Raw genomic sequence first — 14430 nt, forward strand, 5'->3', positions numbered from 1 at the left:
ATTCCCTTTGCAGCTGTTTTTAATGAATTCCAGCCCTGACTCCCCTTCCAGTTGTACTGAGCGGGGTTTCAGCCTCCAGGCAGCCAGGCAAGAGCTGCTCCAGCTGAGTGGTGCAAGATTTCCCAGCTTGGGAAGGAGGGTCACGGGGAAGTGCAGTTGCACAGTGCTGGATCTGTGACCTGAGCACTGCACAGGAGTCCCTGCAGTAGCCTGGCGAGAAGGGAAGAGGTTTTGTGGGTGAAAGGAATGACAGGAGGGCATTAATCACTCCAGAGAATAACAAACAATCTGTAGATTCCTGTTCTAGCTGGAAAATCAGGTCCCTCTTCCCTACTTTTGTCCCCCTTGCCAAAAGCACCCCTGAGCTGGGAGCATCTGTGGCCACAGGGAATGTTAATGGGGAAAGGGCCCTGGGATCTGGAAACTTCCTTCAGTTCCTGTGCAAGAGTTGGCACAGCAAGGATGCTGAGCCACGTGGAGAGAGGCTGGAGCAGGCTGATGTCACAGGGGAAGGAAGGATCCAGTGCTGAGTCTGGATCAGCTCAGGAGATGTGCACACCTGGCTTTGTGTGGCTCTGCAGGGATCTGGGGTGAGCTGCCCTGGCTTTCCCCTCCTGCCTTGTCCTGGGTGGGTCTTTCCTGGCCCTCTGCCTGTGCAGGTGGGCTTGGAAGTCCCTCTGGAACAGGGAAGAGGGTGGGAGCTGGGAGTGGTGGAGCTCAGCTGGACCTGCTGAGCAGAGAAGTTGGGGGTGGTGGGGCTGGGAATGTTCCTGAGCACCTGCCCTTCCTTTTCTGGGGGAGCCAGAGGGGCTGAGCAGCTGCAGGAGATCTGCTCCTGGTGTTCCAGCAGGGATTGACCCCTCCAAGCCCTGGAAAGGGAGAGGAAAATCCAATCCCACACTGAGCTCATGCCTAAACGCACAATTCTTAAAGTGGGTGTTCAGTGCACCGTGGGGCATGGTCCTTTCTCTCCCCTGAGTTCCAACGTGACTTTTTTATTAGGCACTGCTAAAACTCCAGCCTCCCCCTGTTAATGACTGAGTGGTTTGAGTTTGTCAGGAGGGAACAATCTGGAGCAGAAGCAGATTTGCCTGATTGCTGCAGGCTGGGAAACGAATGGAAGGAACTGAATTGTTTTATTGAATTCTCCTTTGCTATGAAAAATTTCTGAAAAATATCACAACCCATCAATTTAAAGCAAATGAAGCTAGTCTTAGAAGAAAACCTGAAATTCAACCTCATCTCCTGCCCAGAATGGCTTTGGTAGGAGTGCTGGAGGCAAGGTGACGGGATGGGATCCTGTCATCACCTTGCTTTGAGGCTGTGACAGGAGCTGACTGAGGAGCAGCTCCTGGGACAGGAAAACTCCTGATCCTTGCTGTGTGTTAAACCATGGCACCAGCTTGGAGCTCATCTCAGAGCTGGAACCCCTGGCAAGGGGTGTGAGAGCTGCAGTTGTGATGGATGAGAAATCAAGCAGCACCAAGCAGTCTGTGGGGCTGGCTCGTGTCTGAATGAATACACAAGTGGTTCATCCTTTCAGGTTTAATCTGTGTGCTCCTTTGGGGTGATCCTTTCAGATTTAATCTGTGTGCTCCTTTGGGGTCATCCTTTCAGGTTTAAGCTGTGTGCTCCTTTGGGGTCATCCTTTCAGGTTTAAGCTGTGTGCTCCTTTGGGGTCATCCTTTCAGGTTTAAGCTGTGTGCTCCTTTGGGGTCATCCTTTCAGGTTTAAGCTGTGTGCTCCTTTGGGGTCATCCTTTCAGGTTTAATTTCCAAGTGCAAATTCCATACTGGACCTTGCATGTTTACCAGCTGATAACCTCATCTGCACAGTGCTCCTTGTTCATTTTAATGGTGGAGGATCAGCTTTCTGCTGCTTTCTTCCCCCCAAATGCACCTTTAAGAAGGACTTGATGGTATTTATTTTACTTAGCTCTTGTAGATATTATTGGACAGGAAACACTCCATAAATAAATGGCCGATTTCTAATTGGCAACAGACTTTGGCATTCAGTAATTGAGCAGAGCTTGCTAATGAGCACCTGGCATCAGACTGCAGGTCATTACCACTGACACTAATTAGGCAGCAACCTTCTATTACACTTCAGCATCCTGTTTGCTAATTAGAATTCCCAGATTTGGTGCAAAGGATGTCTAAGGAACATGCAGCTGATCTGGCTGGCTGCTCCTCGTGAGCAGAATATCAAGTGAAAGCTTCCAGCAGCTGCAGAGTTTCACTGCCCTTCTTGCCTTGGTTTCCAAAAGTGACCTCCTGGGCCTCACCTGGCAGAGAGGGAAATGGGTCAGGAGATGGCATCGCCACCCTGCCGTGGGATCTGCTTCCCTGGGAAGCCAGAGCACCAGGATGAGCTGCACCTCCAGCCCACCGTGGCTGTGCACTCAGAAAATGGCAGGTGCCTTGGAATCCTCTGCAGTGAAGGCTTTGAATCCTTTTTGAATTATTTTTTAATGAGGAAGAGACATAAAGGGTTTGTTTTGTTTTTTGGGTTTTTTTTTGGTTTTTTTTTTGCAATAGTTCTGCCTTTTGCAGTAATTCTGCCTGATGTTCACTTCAAGTTAGGGTGTGTGCTTGGAACATTGGAAACTTAATCTAAATCAAAATAAATATTGCCATTGGCACTGTGAAAGTGTTTAAGGGCAGATTTTATAGTCATGTAAAGGGATTAGACTGGACTGGGAGATCTGCATCATCTAATTGAGACACCTGCTATTCCCCCTCCGAGCTGCCTTGCAGCAGGGATGTTTGTGAATAGCCAAGCAGAAGTCATTAATCTCAAATTTAATCATGGGGGGTTTTACTTCATTAAAAAAGTGCTGATTGTATGCTGCATTCTCTGTGTTTTTCCTTATCCTGTCTATTTTAAAGTCTTCTATTTAAAATTCTCTCAGTTCTGTTCTCAGCTGTTGACTTTCTCTTTTTTTCCACTTGACAGTTCCTGTAAAACCTTGTTCCTGCAAATCTCCTCTCTCCTCACCTGTCAGGCTGCCACCAGCTCAGACCATCCTGCCTCCTTCAGCCCCTTGGTACTTTCAGCCTTGCTTTCTGAGTAAAGCTTGTTTAAATGTTTTAAAAAGCAAAGCCTGGCTCTATGAGTAGCTTTTGCAATTAGGTATTTGAGGCAGGGAGCTGTGACTGTGGAGAAAAAAATTTCTCTTTTCCTTACAGGGTTTCTTGTATTGGTTGCTGTTCTTTCCTCACAGATGTTTCAATTTAAAGTTGGGAAAATTTTTTCATGCTGGATTTGAGTCACCAAAGGATGCTTGGCTGACATTTGCTTGCCTCTTGGAGCTGAGCTGAGTTTTGCTCGGTGTCCCCCGGTGCAGGGGCTGGGGCTGAGCCCCCCGAGCTCTGCCCAGGCTCAGCCCTGGCTGTGCAGGAGGAGCTGGGGCTGCTCTGCAGGGAGGGCAGAGGCTGCTGCTTGCAGGGAATAAATAACAAATAAATCCTCTGCCCTCAGAGCCCAGCCTGAGCCAAGCAAATCACTGCAATCCAGTGCTTAAAGCCAGGGCCAGCCCTCCCAAAGACGCTCTGCTCCGGTTAAGCCTGGCTTAAATGGAGGAGAATCGTCTGAGCTTTGCTCTGAGCAGCCTCGGGGGTGCCCTCAGGTGAGCTCACATAAATCAGGTTAAAACAGAAGTCGCAGCCCCTCGGGTGAGGCTGGAGAAGCGGCTCTGTCGCAATTTCTGGGGCGATTTAGGGCAAAACGGAGCGGTTTAGTTTAAACCTGTGATGTCTGATTGGAGCTTTGGGCAGCTGTGGCTGCCCAGGGAGGGCAGTGATGCCTCCACAGCCCTGTGAGGGGCTGCAGGTCACCAAGAATTCCAGAGTTATTGCCCAACGCGGGGCACAGAGCCCTGGGACAGGGGAGAGCCTGGCTCCCCTCACCTTGGCACGCTCACCTTGGCACCCTCACCTTGGCACCCTCACCTTCCAGCAGCTCAGGGAGGGCAGTGACACCTGCTTGGGTGGTTTAGAGTGGGAAATCAGGGGCTGGAGTGGTGCCACGGATGCAAATTGCTCTGATGAGTTAAAGGTTTATTTTCCCGTCTCTGTCTCTGTGGAAACAAGGCTGAGGTGCTTCACATTTTGTCCCTTTCAGATTTTGAAGAAGTCCTGTATAGAAATCCTGGCAGCAGAGCCCTCCAGTATCTGTGCAGGGGGTAAGTATCAACGAGGCCGTGTTCTCTGTGTTGCCTAAAATACAATTTTCAGTCCATCTCTAATTGCTGCAGAGTGCCAGATTCACTAATTACCAGGGGCTAAATATTTCCCCTTGTTTTTGGGGTGAATTCCTTTTTCACCTCAGGGCCGTTTGCACGTGCCCCACTTCTGCCAAGCGATGTCAAATGGGATTTCCTTGCAGAAAAGGCCTGAATTCAAAAGTTTTGCATAAATGTCCTTCTGTCAAACCAGTCTGCCTTACTTGGCTGTGGAGTAGATGCACTGCACTTAAAAGATACTTACATACTCACTCAAGTGATAAACAAGGATGCTTCTAGAACACAGATGGCTTAAAATCAGCATTTATAGCCATCTTTAACACTTTCTAAGGGCTTTGATCTTGTCACTGCCTGAGTGGGAGGACAGGGGTAGGACCAGCTGTGCCCAGAGAGGAAATGCAGAGGGCTTTAGAAAAACTCCATCAGAACTTGGCCAGGACTTCACAAGAGGGGCAGTCCTTGGAAAATGCCAGCAGTCATTTGGATCCTCCAAGTGTGGGCAAACAGTCCTTGCTCTTGGCCTGCAGGTAGCTGAATCCCTTTGGGACTGATGGAAGTGCCACTGGTGACACAAATGGTGTGCTTTAGTGTCCTCAAAATCCGTGTTTGCAGGCACAGCTGGGGCACCGCGAGTGTCGAGTGTCGCTGTGCACGTCCTTGGGGGATGCTGGCAGATTTTCCCTTTTTTTTGTTTGCAAGGAGCCAGCCCGAGGGCTCTGTGCTACCTGAGGCCACTCGTGCACTGCTGGCTTGTCCAAGGCACTGCAGGGGTGGATTTCAGCACAGCCATCACTCTGAAATGAAGTTCTGGGTGATCTGGCCATGAGCGGGCACTGGGCTCTCCAGTCCAGCCCCAAGTGGTCCTGCTGATATCTCTGATTTCTGCTCTTTGTACTTGAACCCTCATCCCCCAGAGCCTGAGAATTCTGTGATTTCCCTTGAAAATCCAGCAGAGCAGAGCTCTTGTGCCCTTCCCAAAAGCTGTCCCCAGCACACAAAGGGCCCGGAGCAGCTTCCCTGCATGTGCTGGGATGATTTTCAGCTTGGCTGCAAACCAGTGGGGCCTGGAAGGGAGCCCAGATTCCAGAAATCTGCTTTTCTTGACAAGTACAGTGTGCAGGGCCCCGGGGGAGGTGAGGGAAATGGGGACTGAGAAATGCAAGGGCAAAGAGCTGACCCTGCACAAAAAGGAGGTTCCTTGTGCTCCTGGGCATTTTAAATCCGGGGTGCTGTCCCTGATGCTCTGAGGGTACCCCTGGTTTGCCTTGCACAATTTTGTGTTCAAATGCCCTTCCCCAGCCAGGCTGCAGTGGGGATGAGCTGAGTGCCTCTCCCAGAGAGTCCCAGGAGTCGTGGGGGCTGCTTCCCTTGCAGCTCCCTGGCAGAGGAACACTTAAACTTCCCCAAATTATCTGTCACTAGAAGATTTTTTTTGCCTTTTTTCACCCAAAGATTTCTGCCATTTAAAATGGACACTGGGGAAGGGCAGAGCCAAGAACTAGAAGATTTTTTTTTTTTTTGCCTTTCTTCATCCAAAACGTTCTGCCATTTAAAAATGGACACTTGGGGAGGGCAGAGCTCAATGTCCTTCATGTTTCCACTGCAGGCCAGCCCAAGTATGTCTGTGCTGAATTGTTCCCTGCTTCCAAAAATCCACGTTGAAATTGGGTGCGTCAGGAAAATTAATCCACAAACATCAGAGGTTTGTGTCCAAAAAGGAGGCAGAGGAGTCCTTTTTCTTTATTCCAATAAAGGGAGAGGCCATGGGGCATTCCCCTGGGGTCTCTCCAAGTTTTGGAGGATGCAGCCTCCTTTTTATCCCAATTTCCCTTCTCTCTTTCCCCACTGGCTGAGGTACTTGAGAGGTACAGACTTCCCGTAACACCTGATACCAGAGATTTCCCTCTAATGCACAACCCTCCCTTTTAAATCTTAATTCTTATGGAATTTAGGGGTTTCCCCCCATTGTTTCTTTCACCTTTCAATGTCCAATTTCATTCATCAGCAAACCTTCAGTTTATTTGTAAAAGCAAATATCTTTTTCCCTTCACCAATCAGTGGAATCCTCCCCACTGTTTATTTTATCTCCCAGTGCTGGTTTTATCCCCCAGCAGACCCAGAGCTGGTTTGGAAAGACAAATCCCTCATTCCTCTCAGGTGCATTTCTAACAGGTAACAAACCCGGCTGTGGGACGGCCGATTTCAGCAGCCGAGAGCCTGTCCCGGTGAGCGCTCCCCGAGCTGCCGAGCCTCAGCACTGACCCGGTGCCTGTTTTGGCAGAGTCCTTCCAGGTGGTCGTGAGGGGGAATGGCTTTCGCCACGCCCGCAACGTGGACCGGGTGCTCTGCAGCTTCAGGATCAACGACACGCTCACCCTCAGTAAGCTCCTGGGTTTTGTTTTCCTTCCTGGCCCTGCGTCCCCTCTGCACCTCCAAACACCTCCAAACACCTCGGCTGTGAGCGCAGGGCTCGTGGGATGAGCTCTGAACGGGCAGGGTGCAGAAGAAGGGATTCCTCTGTGAAGGGAGATTGCTCAGAGCATCCCTGGCCGGGCTGCGAGCAGGGGATCCGGTGTGGTTCTACCCCACCTGTGTTTTGGGGTGCTCACAGGGGGATCAGGTGTGGTTCTGTCCTCTCACCTGTGTTTTGGGGTGCTCAGAGCATCCCTGGCTGGGCTGTGAGCAGGGGATCCGGTGTGGTTCTACCCCACCTGTGTTTTGGGGTGCTCAGAGCATCCCTGGCCGGGCTGCGAGCAGGGGATCCGGTGTGGTTCTACCCCACCTGTGTTTTGGGGTGCTCACAGGGGATCAGGTGTGGTTCTGTCCTCTCACCTGTGTTTTGGGGTGCTCAGAGCATCCCCCAGTGCCTGGCTGAGGTGCTCACAGGAGGCTCAGGTGTGGTTCCCTCCCCTCACCCGTGTTTTGGGGTGCTCACAGGGGGCTCAGGTGTGGTTCTCTCCCCTCACCCGTGTTTTGGGGTGCTCACAGGGGGCTCAGGTGTGGTTCTCTCCACTCACCCGTGTTTTGGGGTGCTCACAGGGGCTCAGGTGTGGTTCTCTCCCCTCACCAGTGTTTTGGGGTGCCCACCGGGGCTCAGGTGTGGTTCTCTCCCCTCACCCGTGTTTTGGGGTGCTCACAGGGGGATCAGGTGTGGTTCTCTCCCCTCACCCGTGTTTTGGGGTGCTCAGAGGGGGCTCAGGTGTGGTTCTCTCCCCTCACCCGTGTTTTGGGGTGCTCACAGGGGGCTCAGGTGTGGTTCTCTCCCCTCACCCGTGTTTTGGGGTGCTCAGAGGGGGCTCAGGTGTGGTTCTCTCCCCTCACCCGTGTTTTGGGGTGCTCACAGGGGATCAGGTGTGGTTCTCTCCCCTCACCCGTGTTTTGGGGTGCTCACAGGGGATCAGGTGTGGTTCTCTCCCCTCACCCGTGTTTTGGGGTGCTCACAGGGGGATCAGGTGTGGTTCTCTCCCCTCACCCCTGTTTTGGGGTGCTCACAGGGGGATCAGGTGTGGTTCTCTCCCCTCACCTGTGTTTTGGGGTGCTCACAGGGGATCAGGTGTGGTTCTCCCCTCACCCCTGTTTTGGGGTGCTCACAGGGGATCAGGTGTGGTTCTCCCCTCACCCGTGTTTTGGGGTGCTCTGTGCCCTGCTCCTGCAGCTCTGCCTGTGGAGCTGTGCTGAGCAGGGGATTCCTAACCTGGGATTTGCTCAGAAAATGCCTGATTGCTCTGGAGCAGTCCTGCCCCTGCTCAGTGTCAATTAATGCATTAATTAGCTCTGGGCGGTGGAGCTCTAAGGGCTGGGTGTGTTTTGAGCACCTGGGTAACTTGTTCTTTGGGGCAGGGGGTTTGCTGAGGCAAGGCTGGAAATAAAATAGAAATAAATGTAGAAGTAGATACTGTAAAGAATTTCTCCTTGCTCTCACAGCAGTGCATTTCAAGGACAATTATGGCAGATAACTTTTCCTTTCATTTAGTAGTTTCTTGGTGGGTGGGGCAGAGAATTAGGGAGGTGTTTTGGCGCATCTGAGGTGACACAACTCAAACCCTCTCCCTGAGAGAACTGAACCAGGATTTTATGGAAACCTGATGGAGGTTGGAAAGCTCAGCTGTCTTTGTTTGCTTCAAACCTCTGTGCCTCTGATTGTATCAGGGAGGGAGGTATTTTTAAAGATAACACAGAGCCAACAGTTCCTGAAACCTTAAATTATCTCAGCTGAGATGTAGTGAGCAGGGCTGGGACATGCTGAGGTTAAAGGCATGAGCTAATGGGGTTTTATTGGGATTATTGGCAGGGAAGATGGCAGGTGAAGAGAGCATCGACTCATAATGTTCAGAGCTATGGGATAAAAAAAAAAAAAAGGAACATCTGTGGAAAGCATGAGGAGTATTTGGCTGACAGAGCTGTGATCGGGGCCTTGCTCAGCAGCAGGACCTGGGAGGATTGGCTCCAGCCTGCACAGAGTTAAAGGTGATCACCCAGAGCAGTGACTGAGGGGCTGCTCCCTGGTGCTGAAACGTCTGAGACTGCCCAGATGTGCAGGAGCCAGCCCAGACAGCCCTGGGCAGGGAGGCTGAGACTGCCCAGATGTGCAGGAGCCAGCCCAGACAGCCCTGGGCAGGGAGGCTGAGCCCTGGGAGAGGAGCTGAGCCCTGGGAGAGGAGCTGAGCCCTGGGCAGGGAGGCTGAGCCCTGGGAGAGGAGCTGAGCCCTGGGAGAGGAGCTGAGCCCTGGGCAGGGAGGCTGAGCCCTGGGAGAGGAGCTGAGCCCTGGGCAGAGGAGCTGAGCTCTGGGAGAGGAGCTGAGCTCTGGGCAGGGAGGCTGAGCTCTGGGAGAGGAGCTGAGCCCTGGGAGAGGAGCTGAGCCCTGGGCAGAGGAGCTGAGCCCTGGGAGAGGAGCTGAGCCCTGGGAGAGGAGCTGAGCTCTGGGCAGAGGAGCTGAGCCCTGGGCAGGGAGGCTGAGCCCTGGGAGAGGAGCTGAGACCTGGGCAGGGAGGCTGAGCCCTGGGCAGAGGAGCTGAGCCCTGGGAGAGGAGCTGAGCTCTGGGCAGGGAGGCTGAGCCCTGGGCAGAGGAGCTGAGACCTGGGCAGGGAGGCTGAGCTCTGGGAGAGGAGCTGAGCTCTGGGCAGAGGAGCTGAGCCCTGGGCAGAGGAGCTGAGCTCTGGGCAGGGAGGCTGAGCTCAGGGAGAGGAGCTGAGCTCTGGTCAGGGAGGCTGAGCCCTGGGCAGGGAGGCTGAGCCCTGGGAGAGGAGCTGAGCCCTGGGCAGAGGAGCTGAGCTCTGGGAGAGAGGCTGAGCTCTGGGAGAGGAGCTGAGCCCTGGGCAGGGAGGCTGAGCCCTGGGCAGGGAGGCTGAGCTCAGGGAGAGGAGCTGAGCCCTGGGAGAGGAGCTGAGCCCTGGGCAGAGGGGCTGAGCCCTGGGCAGGGAGGCTGAGCTCAGGGAGAGAGGCTGAGCTCTGGGAGAGAGGCTGAGCTCTGCCCTGAGCCCTGACAGCTCAGTGGGGAGATGAGAGGCTGCTGGGGGAGCAGGGGGAAATCGTTGCTCTGTGATATCTGGCAGGTTTGGCAAGCAGCTTTTGCAGCCCTTGCTGGAGCAAAGCCCTGCTGGTCCTGCAGGACCTGCAGTCAGCACTGGGTATGGCAGTGGCACTTGGGAATGTTGGGCTTCCCTAAAGGCTTCTGTGGGGATCCCTGCAGTCAGATTTCAGTGCCCAGCAGGTTCTTGGGTGAGCCATTAACCAATTCTGGCATGGTTATATGGCTACAAGAAAGTGCCACTACCTCTTCAGTCACTTTCTTTGGGTTCTTGTATATGTATATATATTTTTTTTTTCCTGTGTTAAAGCATCCTGCATACATTGAAGCTTTTTTATTATTATGGTTAGGAAATATTCCAAGTCCTGGCTTGCCAGAAGGTTACACCCTGCTAATGGCATAAGAAATTATCCCCTCTTGCTGGGAATAATAGATTTTCCAGGCTACACTGAGCTGTTCAGGTGCGGGAACACTGAGTACAGAATTCAGGAGTGTGAGCAGTGTCAGGTACCTGCTTCAAAGGGCACCCACAGAGCCCAGAAGTGTTTTTGTGGGAGGATTGACCTCCCTCTGTTCCTGCACACTGCTCAGGCCCCAGGACTGGCCGGTTTGGGTCATCTGGGGGGGTTCATCCAGCAAGAGCCTGATTTTCCTTGCAGCTCTGGGGGTGATCAAGGCCTGGGCATCCCTGGTGAAAAATGTCCGAGGAGACAAAGTGATCCCAGCCCCGAGCCCGGGACCCAAATGACATCAGGGCAGCAAACTCAGCAGCTCCTCCTCCCTTCCCAGCCCTGCCAGCAGCCCTGGCAGCAGTGCAAACCACAGCATGCAGCCTCTGGCACGAGGTTCTGTGAAAAGCACGGCCAGTCTCCTGTGAAAATGTAAAAAGTGCAGTGAAGGACCACAGGAGACAAGGACCACGGAGCAGAGGTTGTGTGAGAAGCATGTTCACTCTCCTGTGAAAATGTAAAAGTGCAGTGAAGGACCACAGGAGACAAGGACCAGGGAGCAGAGGTTTTTATGGCACTCAGCCAAGAGCACCCCGTTATCCTTGGGGATACCCCTTAAATACTTTTAATTACATCAGCCTGCTGCATATTCATAGGCCCTTATGCACAGTAAACTTTCCCCCAAACTAGTTTACGTGTCCCAAGCATTGTTTGGTATGTTTCTTCTTGGCTCTGGCTTTTTAGAGCATGTGTGTTCTTGGGTTGTGTTTTTAGTCTTTTTTTATCATCACCTCCAGTTTTTGGGCCCTGGCCCACACTGCCTTCAGAGGGTGAGTGCTGATGGTTGGCAGATCTGTGCAGGTGTCCTCACCCTGTGTTCACTGGGTGTTATCCCATCCCAGCAGGCATTTTAGCACAAGCACACTGACACCAGCTATTTCTCTAAGCTTAATTAACAGAAATAAAAACTACATCTTTATAACAACGTTACTTTAACGCCACCCATACAGAATCCATTTTAATATTTGCAAAAAGCCAATATTATAACATGTGTCTCTAACAATGGGGAGCCCCCAGCCCCTCTCTGGGATGCAGAAATCTGTCCTGCAGCAGAAGTGTTGTTTTGTTTGCTTTCCCTGGGTGAGTTTTCCAGGCAGGAGTCAGATGGGCCAGAGTTATGCAAACCAAATGGATGCTCTTTTGTTCAGAGCACAGCTCATTTTTGTGGTGAAACACAAAACATTCTCCAAACAAACTGATCTGTGCCTGCAGCCAGCCTGGCCAGCCTGGAGCTCAGCCAGGGCTGATAAACCTTCTAGAGAGGCTTGGACTGATGGGGGTGGGCAGGGAGAGAAAGAGAAACAAAAACCTAAGGAGATCTGAGTAAAAGGCCTTGCAGGATGAAGCAGCTTTTGTTTTGTGAGTGCTGGCACGGAGCAGCCTTTGGCCTCCTCTCCTTACCAAAGGAGAAAACAAGACACTGATCTTCATTTTCTTGGCATGTGTGCGCTGAGACAGTGTCATCGATTCCTGGGAGTTCATGATATCCTCATAAATCAGGGGGAGGACAGCCCTGTGGGAGCAGATGTGCCACCACAGCACACCCAGAGAGCTGGGAAATGGGCAGGGCAGCTCCTGGCAGTGTCTGGGCACCAGTGGTGGTACAGAGCTCTGGTTGGAGTCTGCAGAGGAGGAATATCACTGAGGGTTCCTGCTCCTCAGCCCTCTTGATAGTGTCTCTCATCCCTTTTAAAACCAGTGTAATTCAGCTGGAAGGTTTAACTGAGGTTCAGATGCTTCTGCCTTAAAATGCTGAATTTTCCGTAATGCACAACTTTCCTAACTTGGAAACTAACTCTGTTTCAACTGCACAGTGACCCTGTCCTGCACTGAGTGTCCCTCTCCCCTGACCTTCCCGAGAGCTCCACACCTTCAACCCTGCTGTGGCTCACACCTGAGGCAGCTCCTCATCCCCCTCATCCTCATCCCCCATCTCGTTTATGTACCAATGGCAAGGAGGTTTTTCATTTTCATTTAAACTCGCTCTCCGAGGCCTGTGTGAGTGGTTTGGCACTAATCCCACTGTCTCCCCTCTCCAGATGAGAAGCCTTTCGTGGTGGAGGACACCTACCTGCTGTGCCCAGCACCTGTGCTGAGGGAAGTTGGCATGTACGTTTTTGCTGCCCCAATACTCACCCTGCCCGTGGGGAGATGGGGCCGGGTCTCCTCCCTGTGCTCTGCTGTTCTCCTTGTTCCCTGTGGATCCCAGGCTGCCATCCCCTCGTGCTCAGTGCCAGCTGTGCTCTGGAGCACAGGGAGCAGGGGGAATTACCTGTCCAGGGGGATTTCTGGGCAGCCAGGGCACAGCATGGCACCAGACAGAGGGCTGTGTGTGAGCTGCCCTGACTTGGTTCTGTTTTTTTCCAGGGAAGCAGCTCTTCAAGTCAGCATGAACGATGGGCTGAGCTTCATCTCCAGCTCTGTCATCATCTCCAGCACGCACTGTGTAAGTTGTGATTCCTGAAATGCTCCTGGGGGTGCTGGGCTTTAACACCAGGAGTGTGTCCAGCAGCAGCAGGGCTGCCAGGCTGGCTCTGCCTGCTCTGAAGGACCTGTCCCCCTCCCAAGGGGACTTTGAACGTGTGGCAATGGGACATTTTGGGTGTCTTGTGTGCCACAATGTGGCCAAGCCTTCAGTGACACCTCAGGCTCCAGGTCTGTGATGACAGGTGATGCCTTGGGAAGGCTGAGCTAGAGCAGAGTCACAGAATAAAGCAGGGATTTATTCAAAGGATCTCCTCAATGGATCCACCTTGGGCAGCACAAGAGCCCAGCAGGGCTGCACCCAGGATGAACCCAAATGGTCCCAAAATGAACCCAGGATGAACCCAAATGGGCACAAAATGAACCCAGGATGAACCCAAATGGTCACAAAATGAACCCAAGATGAACCCAAATGGTCCCAAAATGAACCCAGGATGAACCCAAATGGGCTCAAAATGAACCCAGGATGAACCCCAAAATGGTCACAAAATGAACCCAGGATGAACCCAAGTGGTCACAAAATGAGCCCAAGATGGAACCCTGGAATTGGGTCTGCTGAGCCATCTGGGAGCTGGGAAACGAAGTGATGGTGACCCACAGGGAAAAACCAGGTATTTCCTTCCCTTTGTGCACAGCAGCCACCGGTGCTTTGGAGTGTTTCTGGAGTGGTCAGCTCTGGAGTGGCCTCTCCAAAAGCTCCACACTCACCTTGGTGCCAATGCCCTGAACCCCAGCCCCCTGTGCCCCCCAGGAATGGGTGTTTGCTGGGAGAAGGAGCAAAGCCAGCAGCTCCATGGCCTGAAAAGCTTTGCCTTTTATATTCTGACACAGCCTGTAAATGATCTGCAGAAATCCCTTTTTCCCTGTAAGCAATAGCTGTCGTCTTCTATCAACTGTCCATTCTCAGGGACTCTCTGGAGTTAATCCAGAGAAGCAAACATTCAGCTGACAGCATGGCTGAAGCAGACAGCTGCTTTCCTGGCAAGCAAAGACCAAAAATGAACAGTCAGGAAAGTCAGCTGGACTTTGACTCCCTGCTGGAAGAATGAGCAAGAGGTGGCTGGTGGAGTTGGGAGCTCTTGGAAAGGGATTCACTGCTGGTGCTGGGTCAGGGCTGGAGGAGCTGGAAGAGAGGAAAGGGTTAAATGCTGTGTTGTGATGTGCAGGTCCTCACTGGAATGAAATCAGACATTTGAAATGCTTCAGCCCTTTCTCAGCAGCTGTACCAGACGGGGAGGGAGATCTCAAAGCACCAGTGGAACTTTCTGAGCAGGCAGATTTTTGTTCCTGCTTATCATTCAGCTTGGCTGAATCATTTATCATTCAGCTTCTGCCTCAGCACAGTCAGAGCTGTTTAAACCACAGGCACTGCACAGAGTGGCAGCTAAATTCTGGGTGACACTGGGAAGATCTGGCAGCTCCAGCCCTGCCCAGGCCTCTGGACTGGTTTGCTGCTGTGATACACAAGCCCCCAGCTGGCCAGGCCAGCTGCACTGCAGAGGAACAGATGTGCTGGGGTATCAAAAATTGGCCTTTACAGGTTGTTCCAGGGGGAAAGGGAAGTAAAAATAAATCCTATTTTTTGAAATAAACAAAAAAAAGTCCCTAGAAAACAGTTAAAAAACTACTTTAATTTGGTTTGTACTTTTGAAAATTGATTTTAGA

At 52.2% G+C, this 14430-nt stretch overlaps 1 protein-coding gene across 1 annotated transcript in view; it reads left to right on the top strand.

The window, feature by feature from the left end:
* The window catches only part of LOC137463273 (anthrax toxin receptor 1-like), a 37605-nt gene that overhangs the window by 18283 nt on the left and 4892 nt on the right, over nt 1-14430 (top strand). Inside the window, exons 9-12 of the mRNA XM_068174368.1 lie at nt 4123-4183; nt 6525-6623; nt 12321-12390; nt 12649-12727. Of these exons, the coding sequence (XP_068030469.1) occupies nt 4123-4183; nt 6525-6623; nt 12321-12390; nt 12649-12727 (309 nt within the window). The remainder of the gene's footprint in view (nt 1-4122; nt 4184-6524; nt 6624-12320; nt 12391-12648; nt 12728-14430) is intronic.

The sequence above is a fragment of the Anomalospiza imberbis genome, chromosome 28, assembly GCF_031753505.1.
Source record: "Anomalospiza imberbis isolate Cuckoo-Finch-1a 21T00152 chromosome 28, ASM3175350v1, whole genome shotgun sequence".
NCBI lineage: Eukaryota > Metazoa > Chordata > Aves > Passeriformes > Viduidae > Anomalospiza > Anomalospiza imberbis.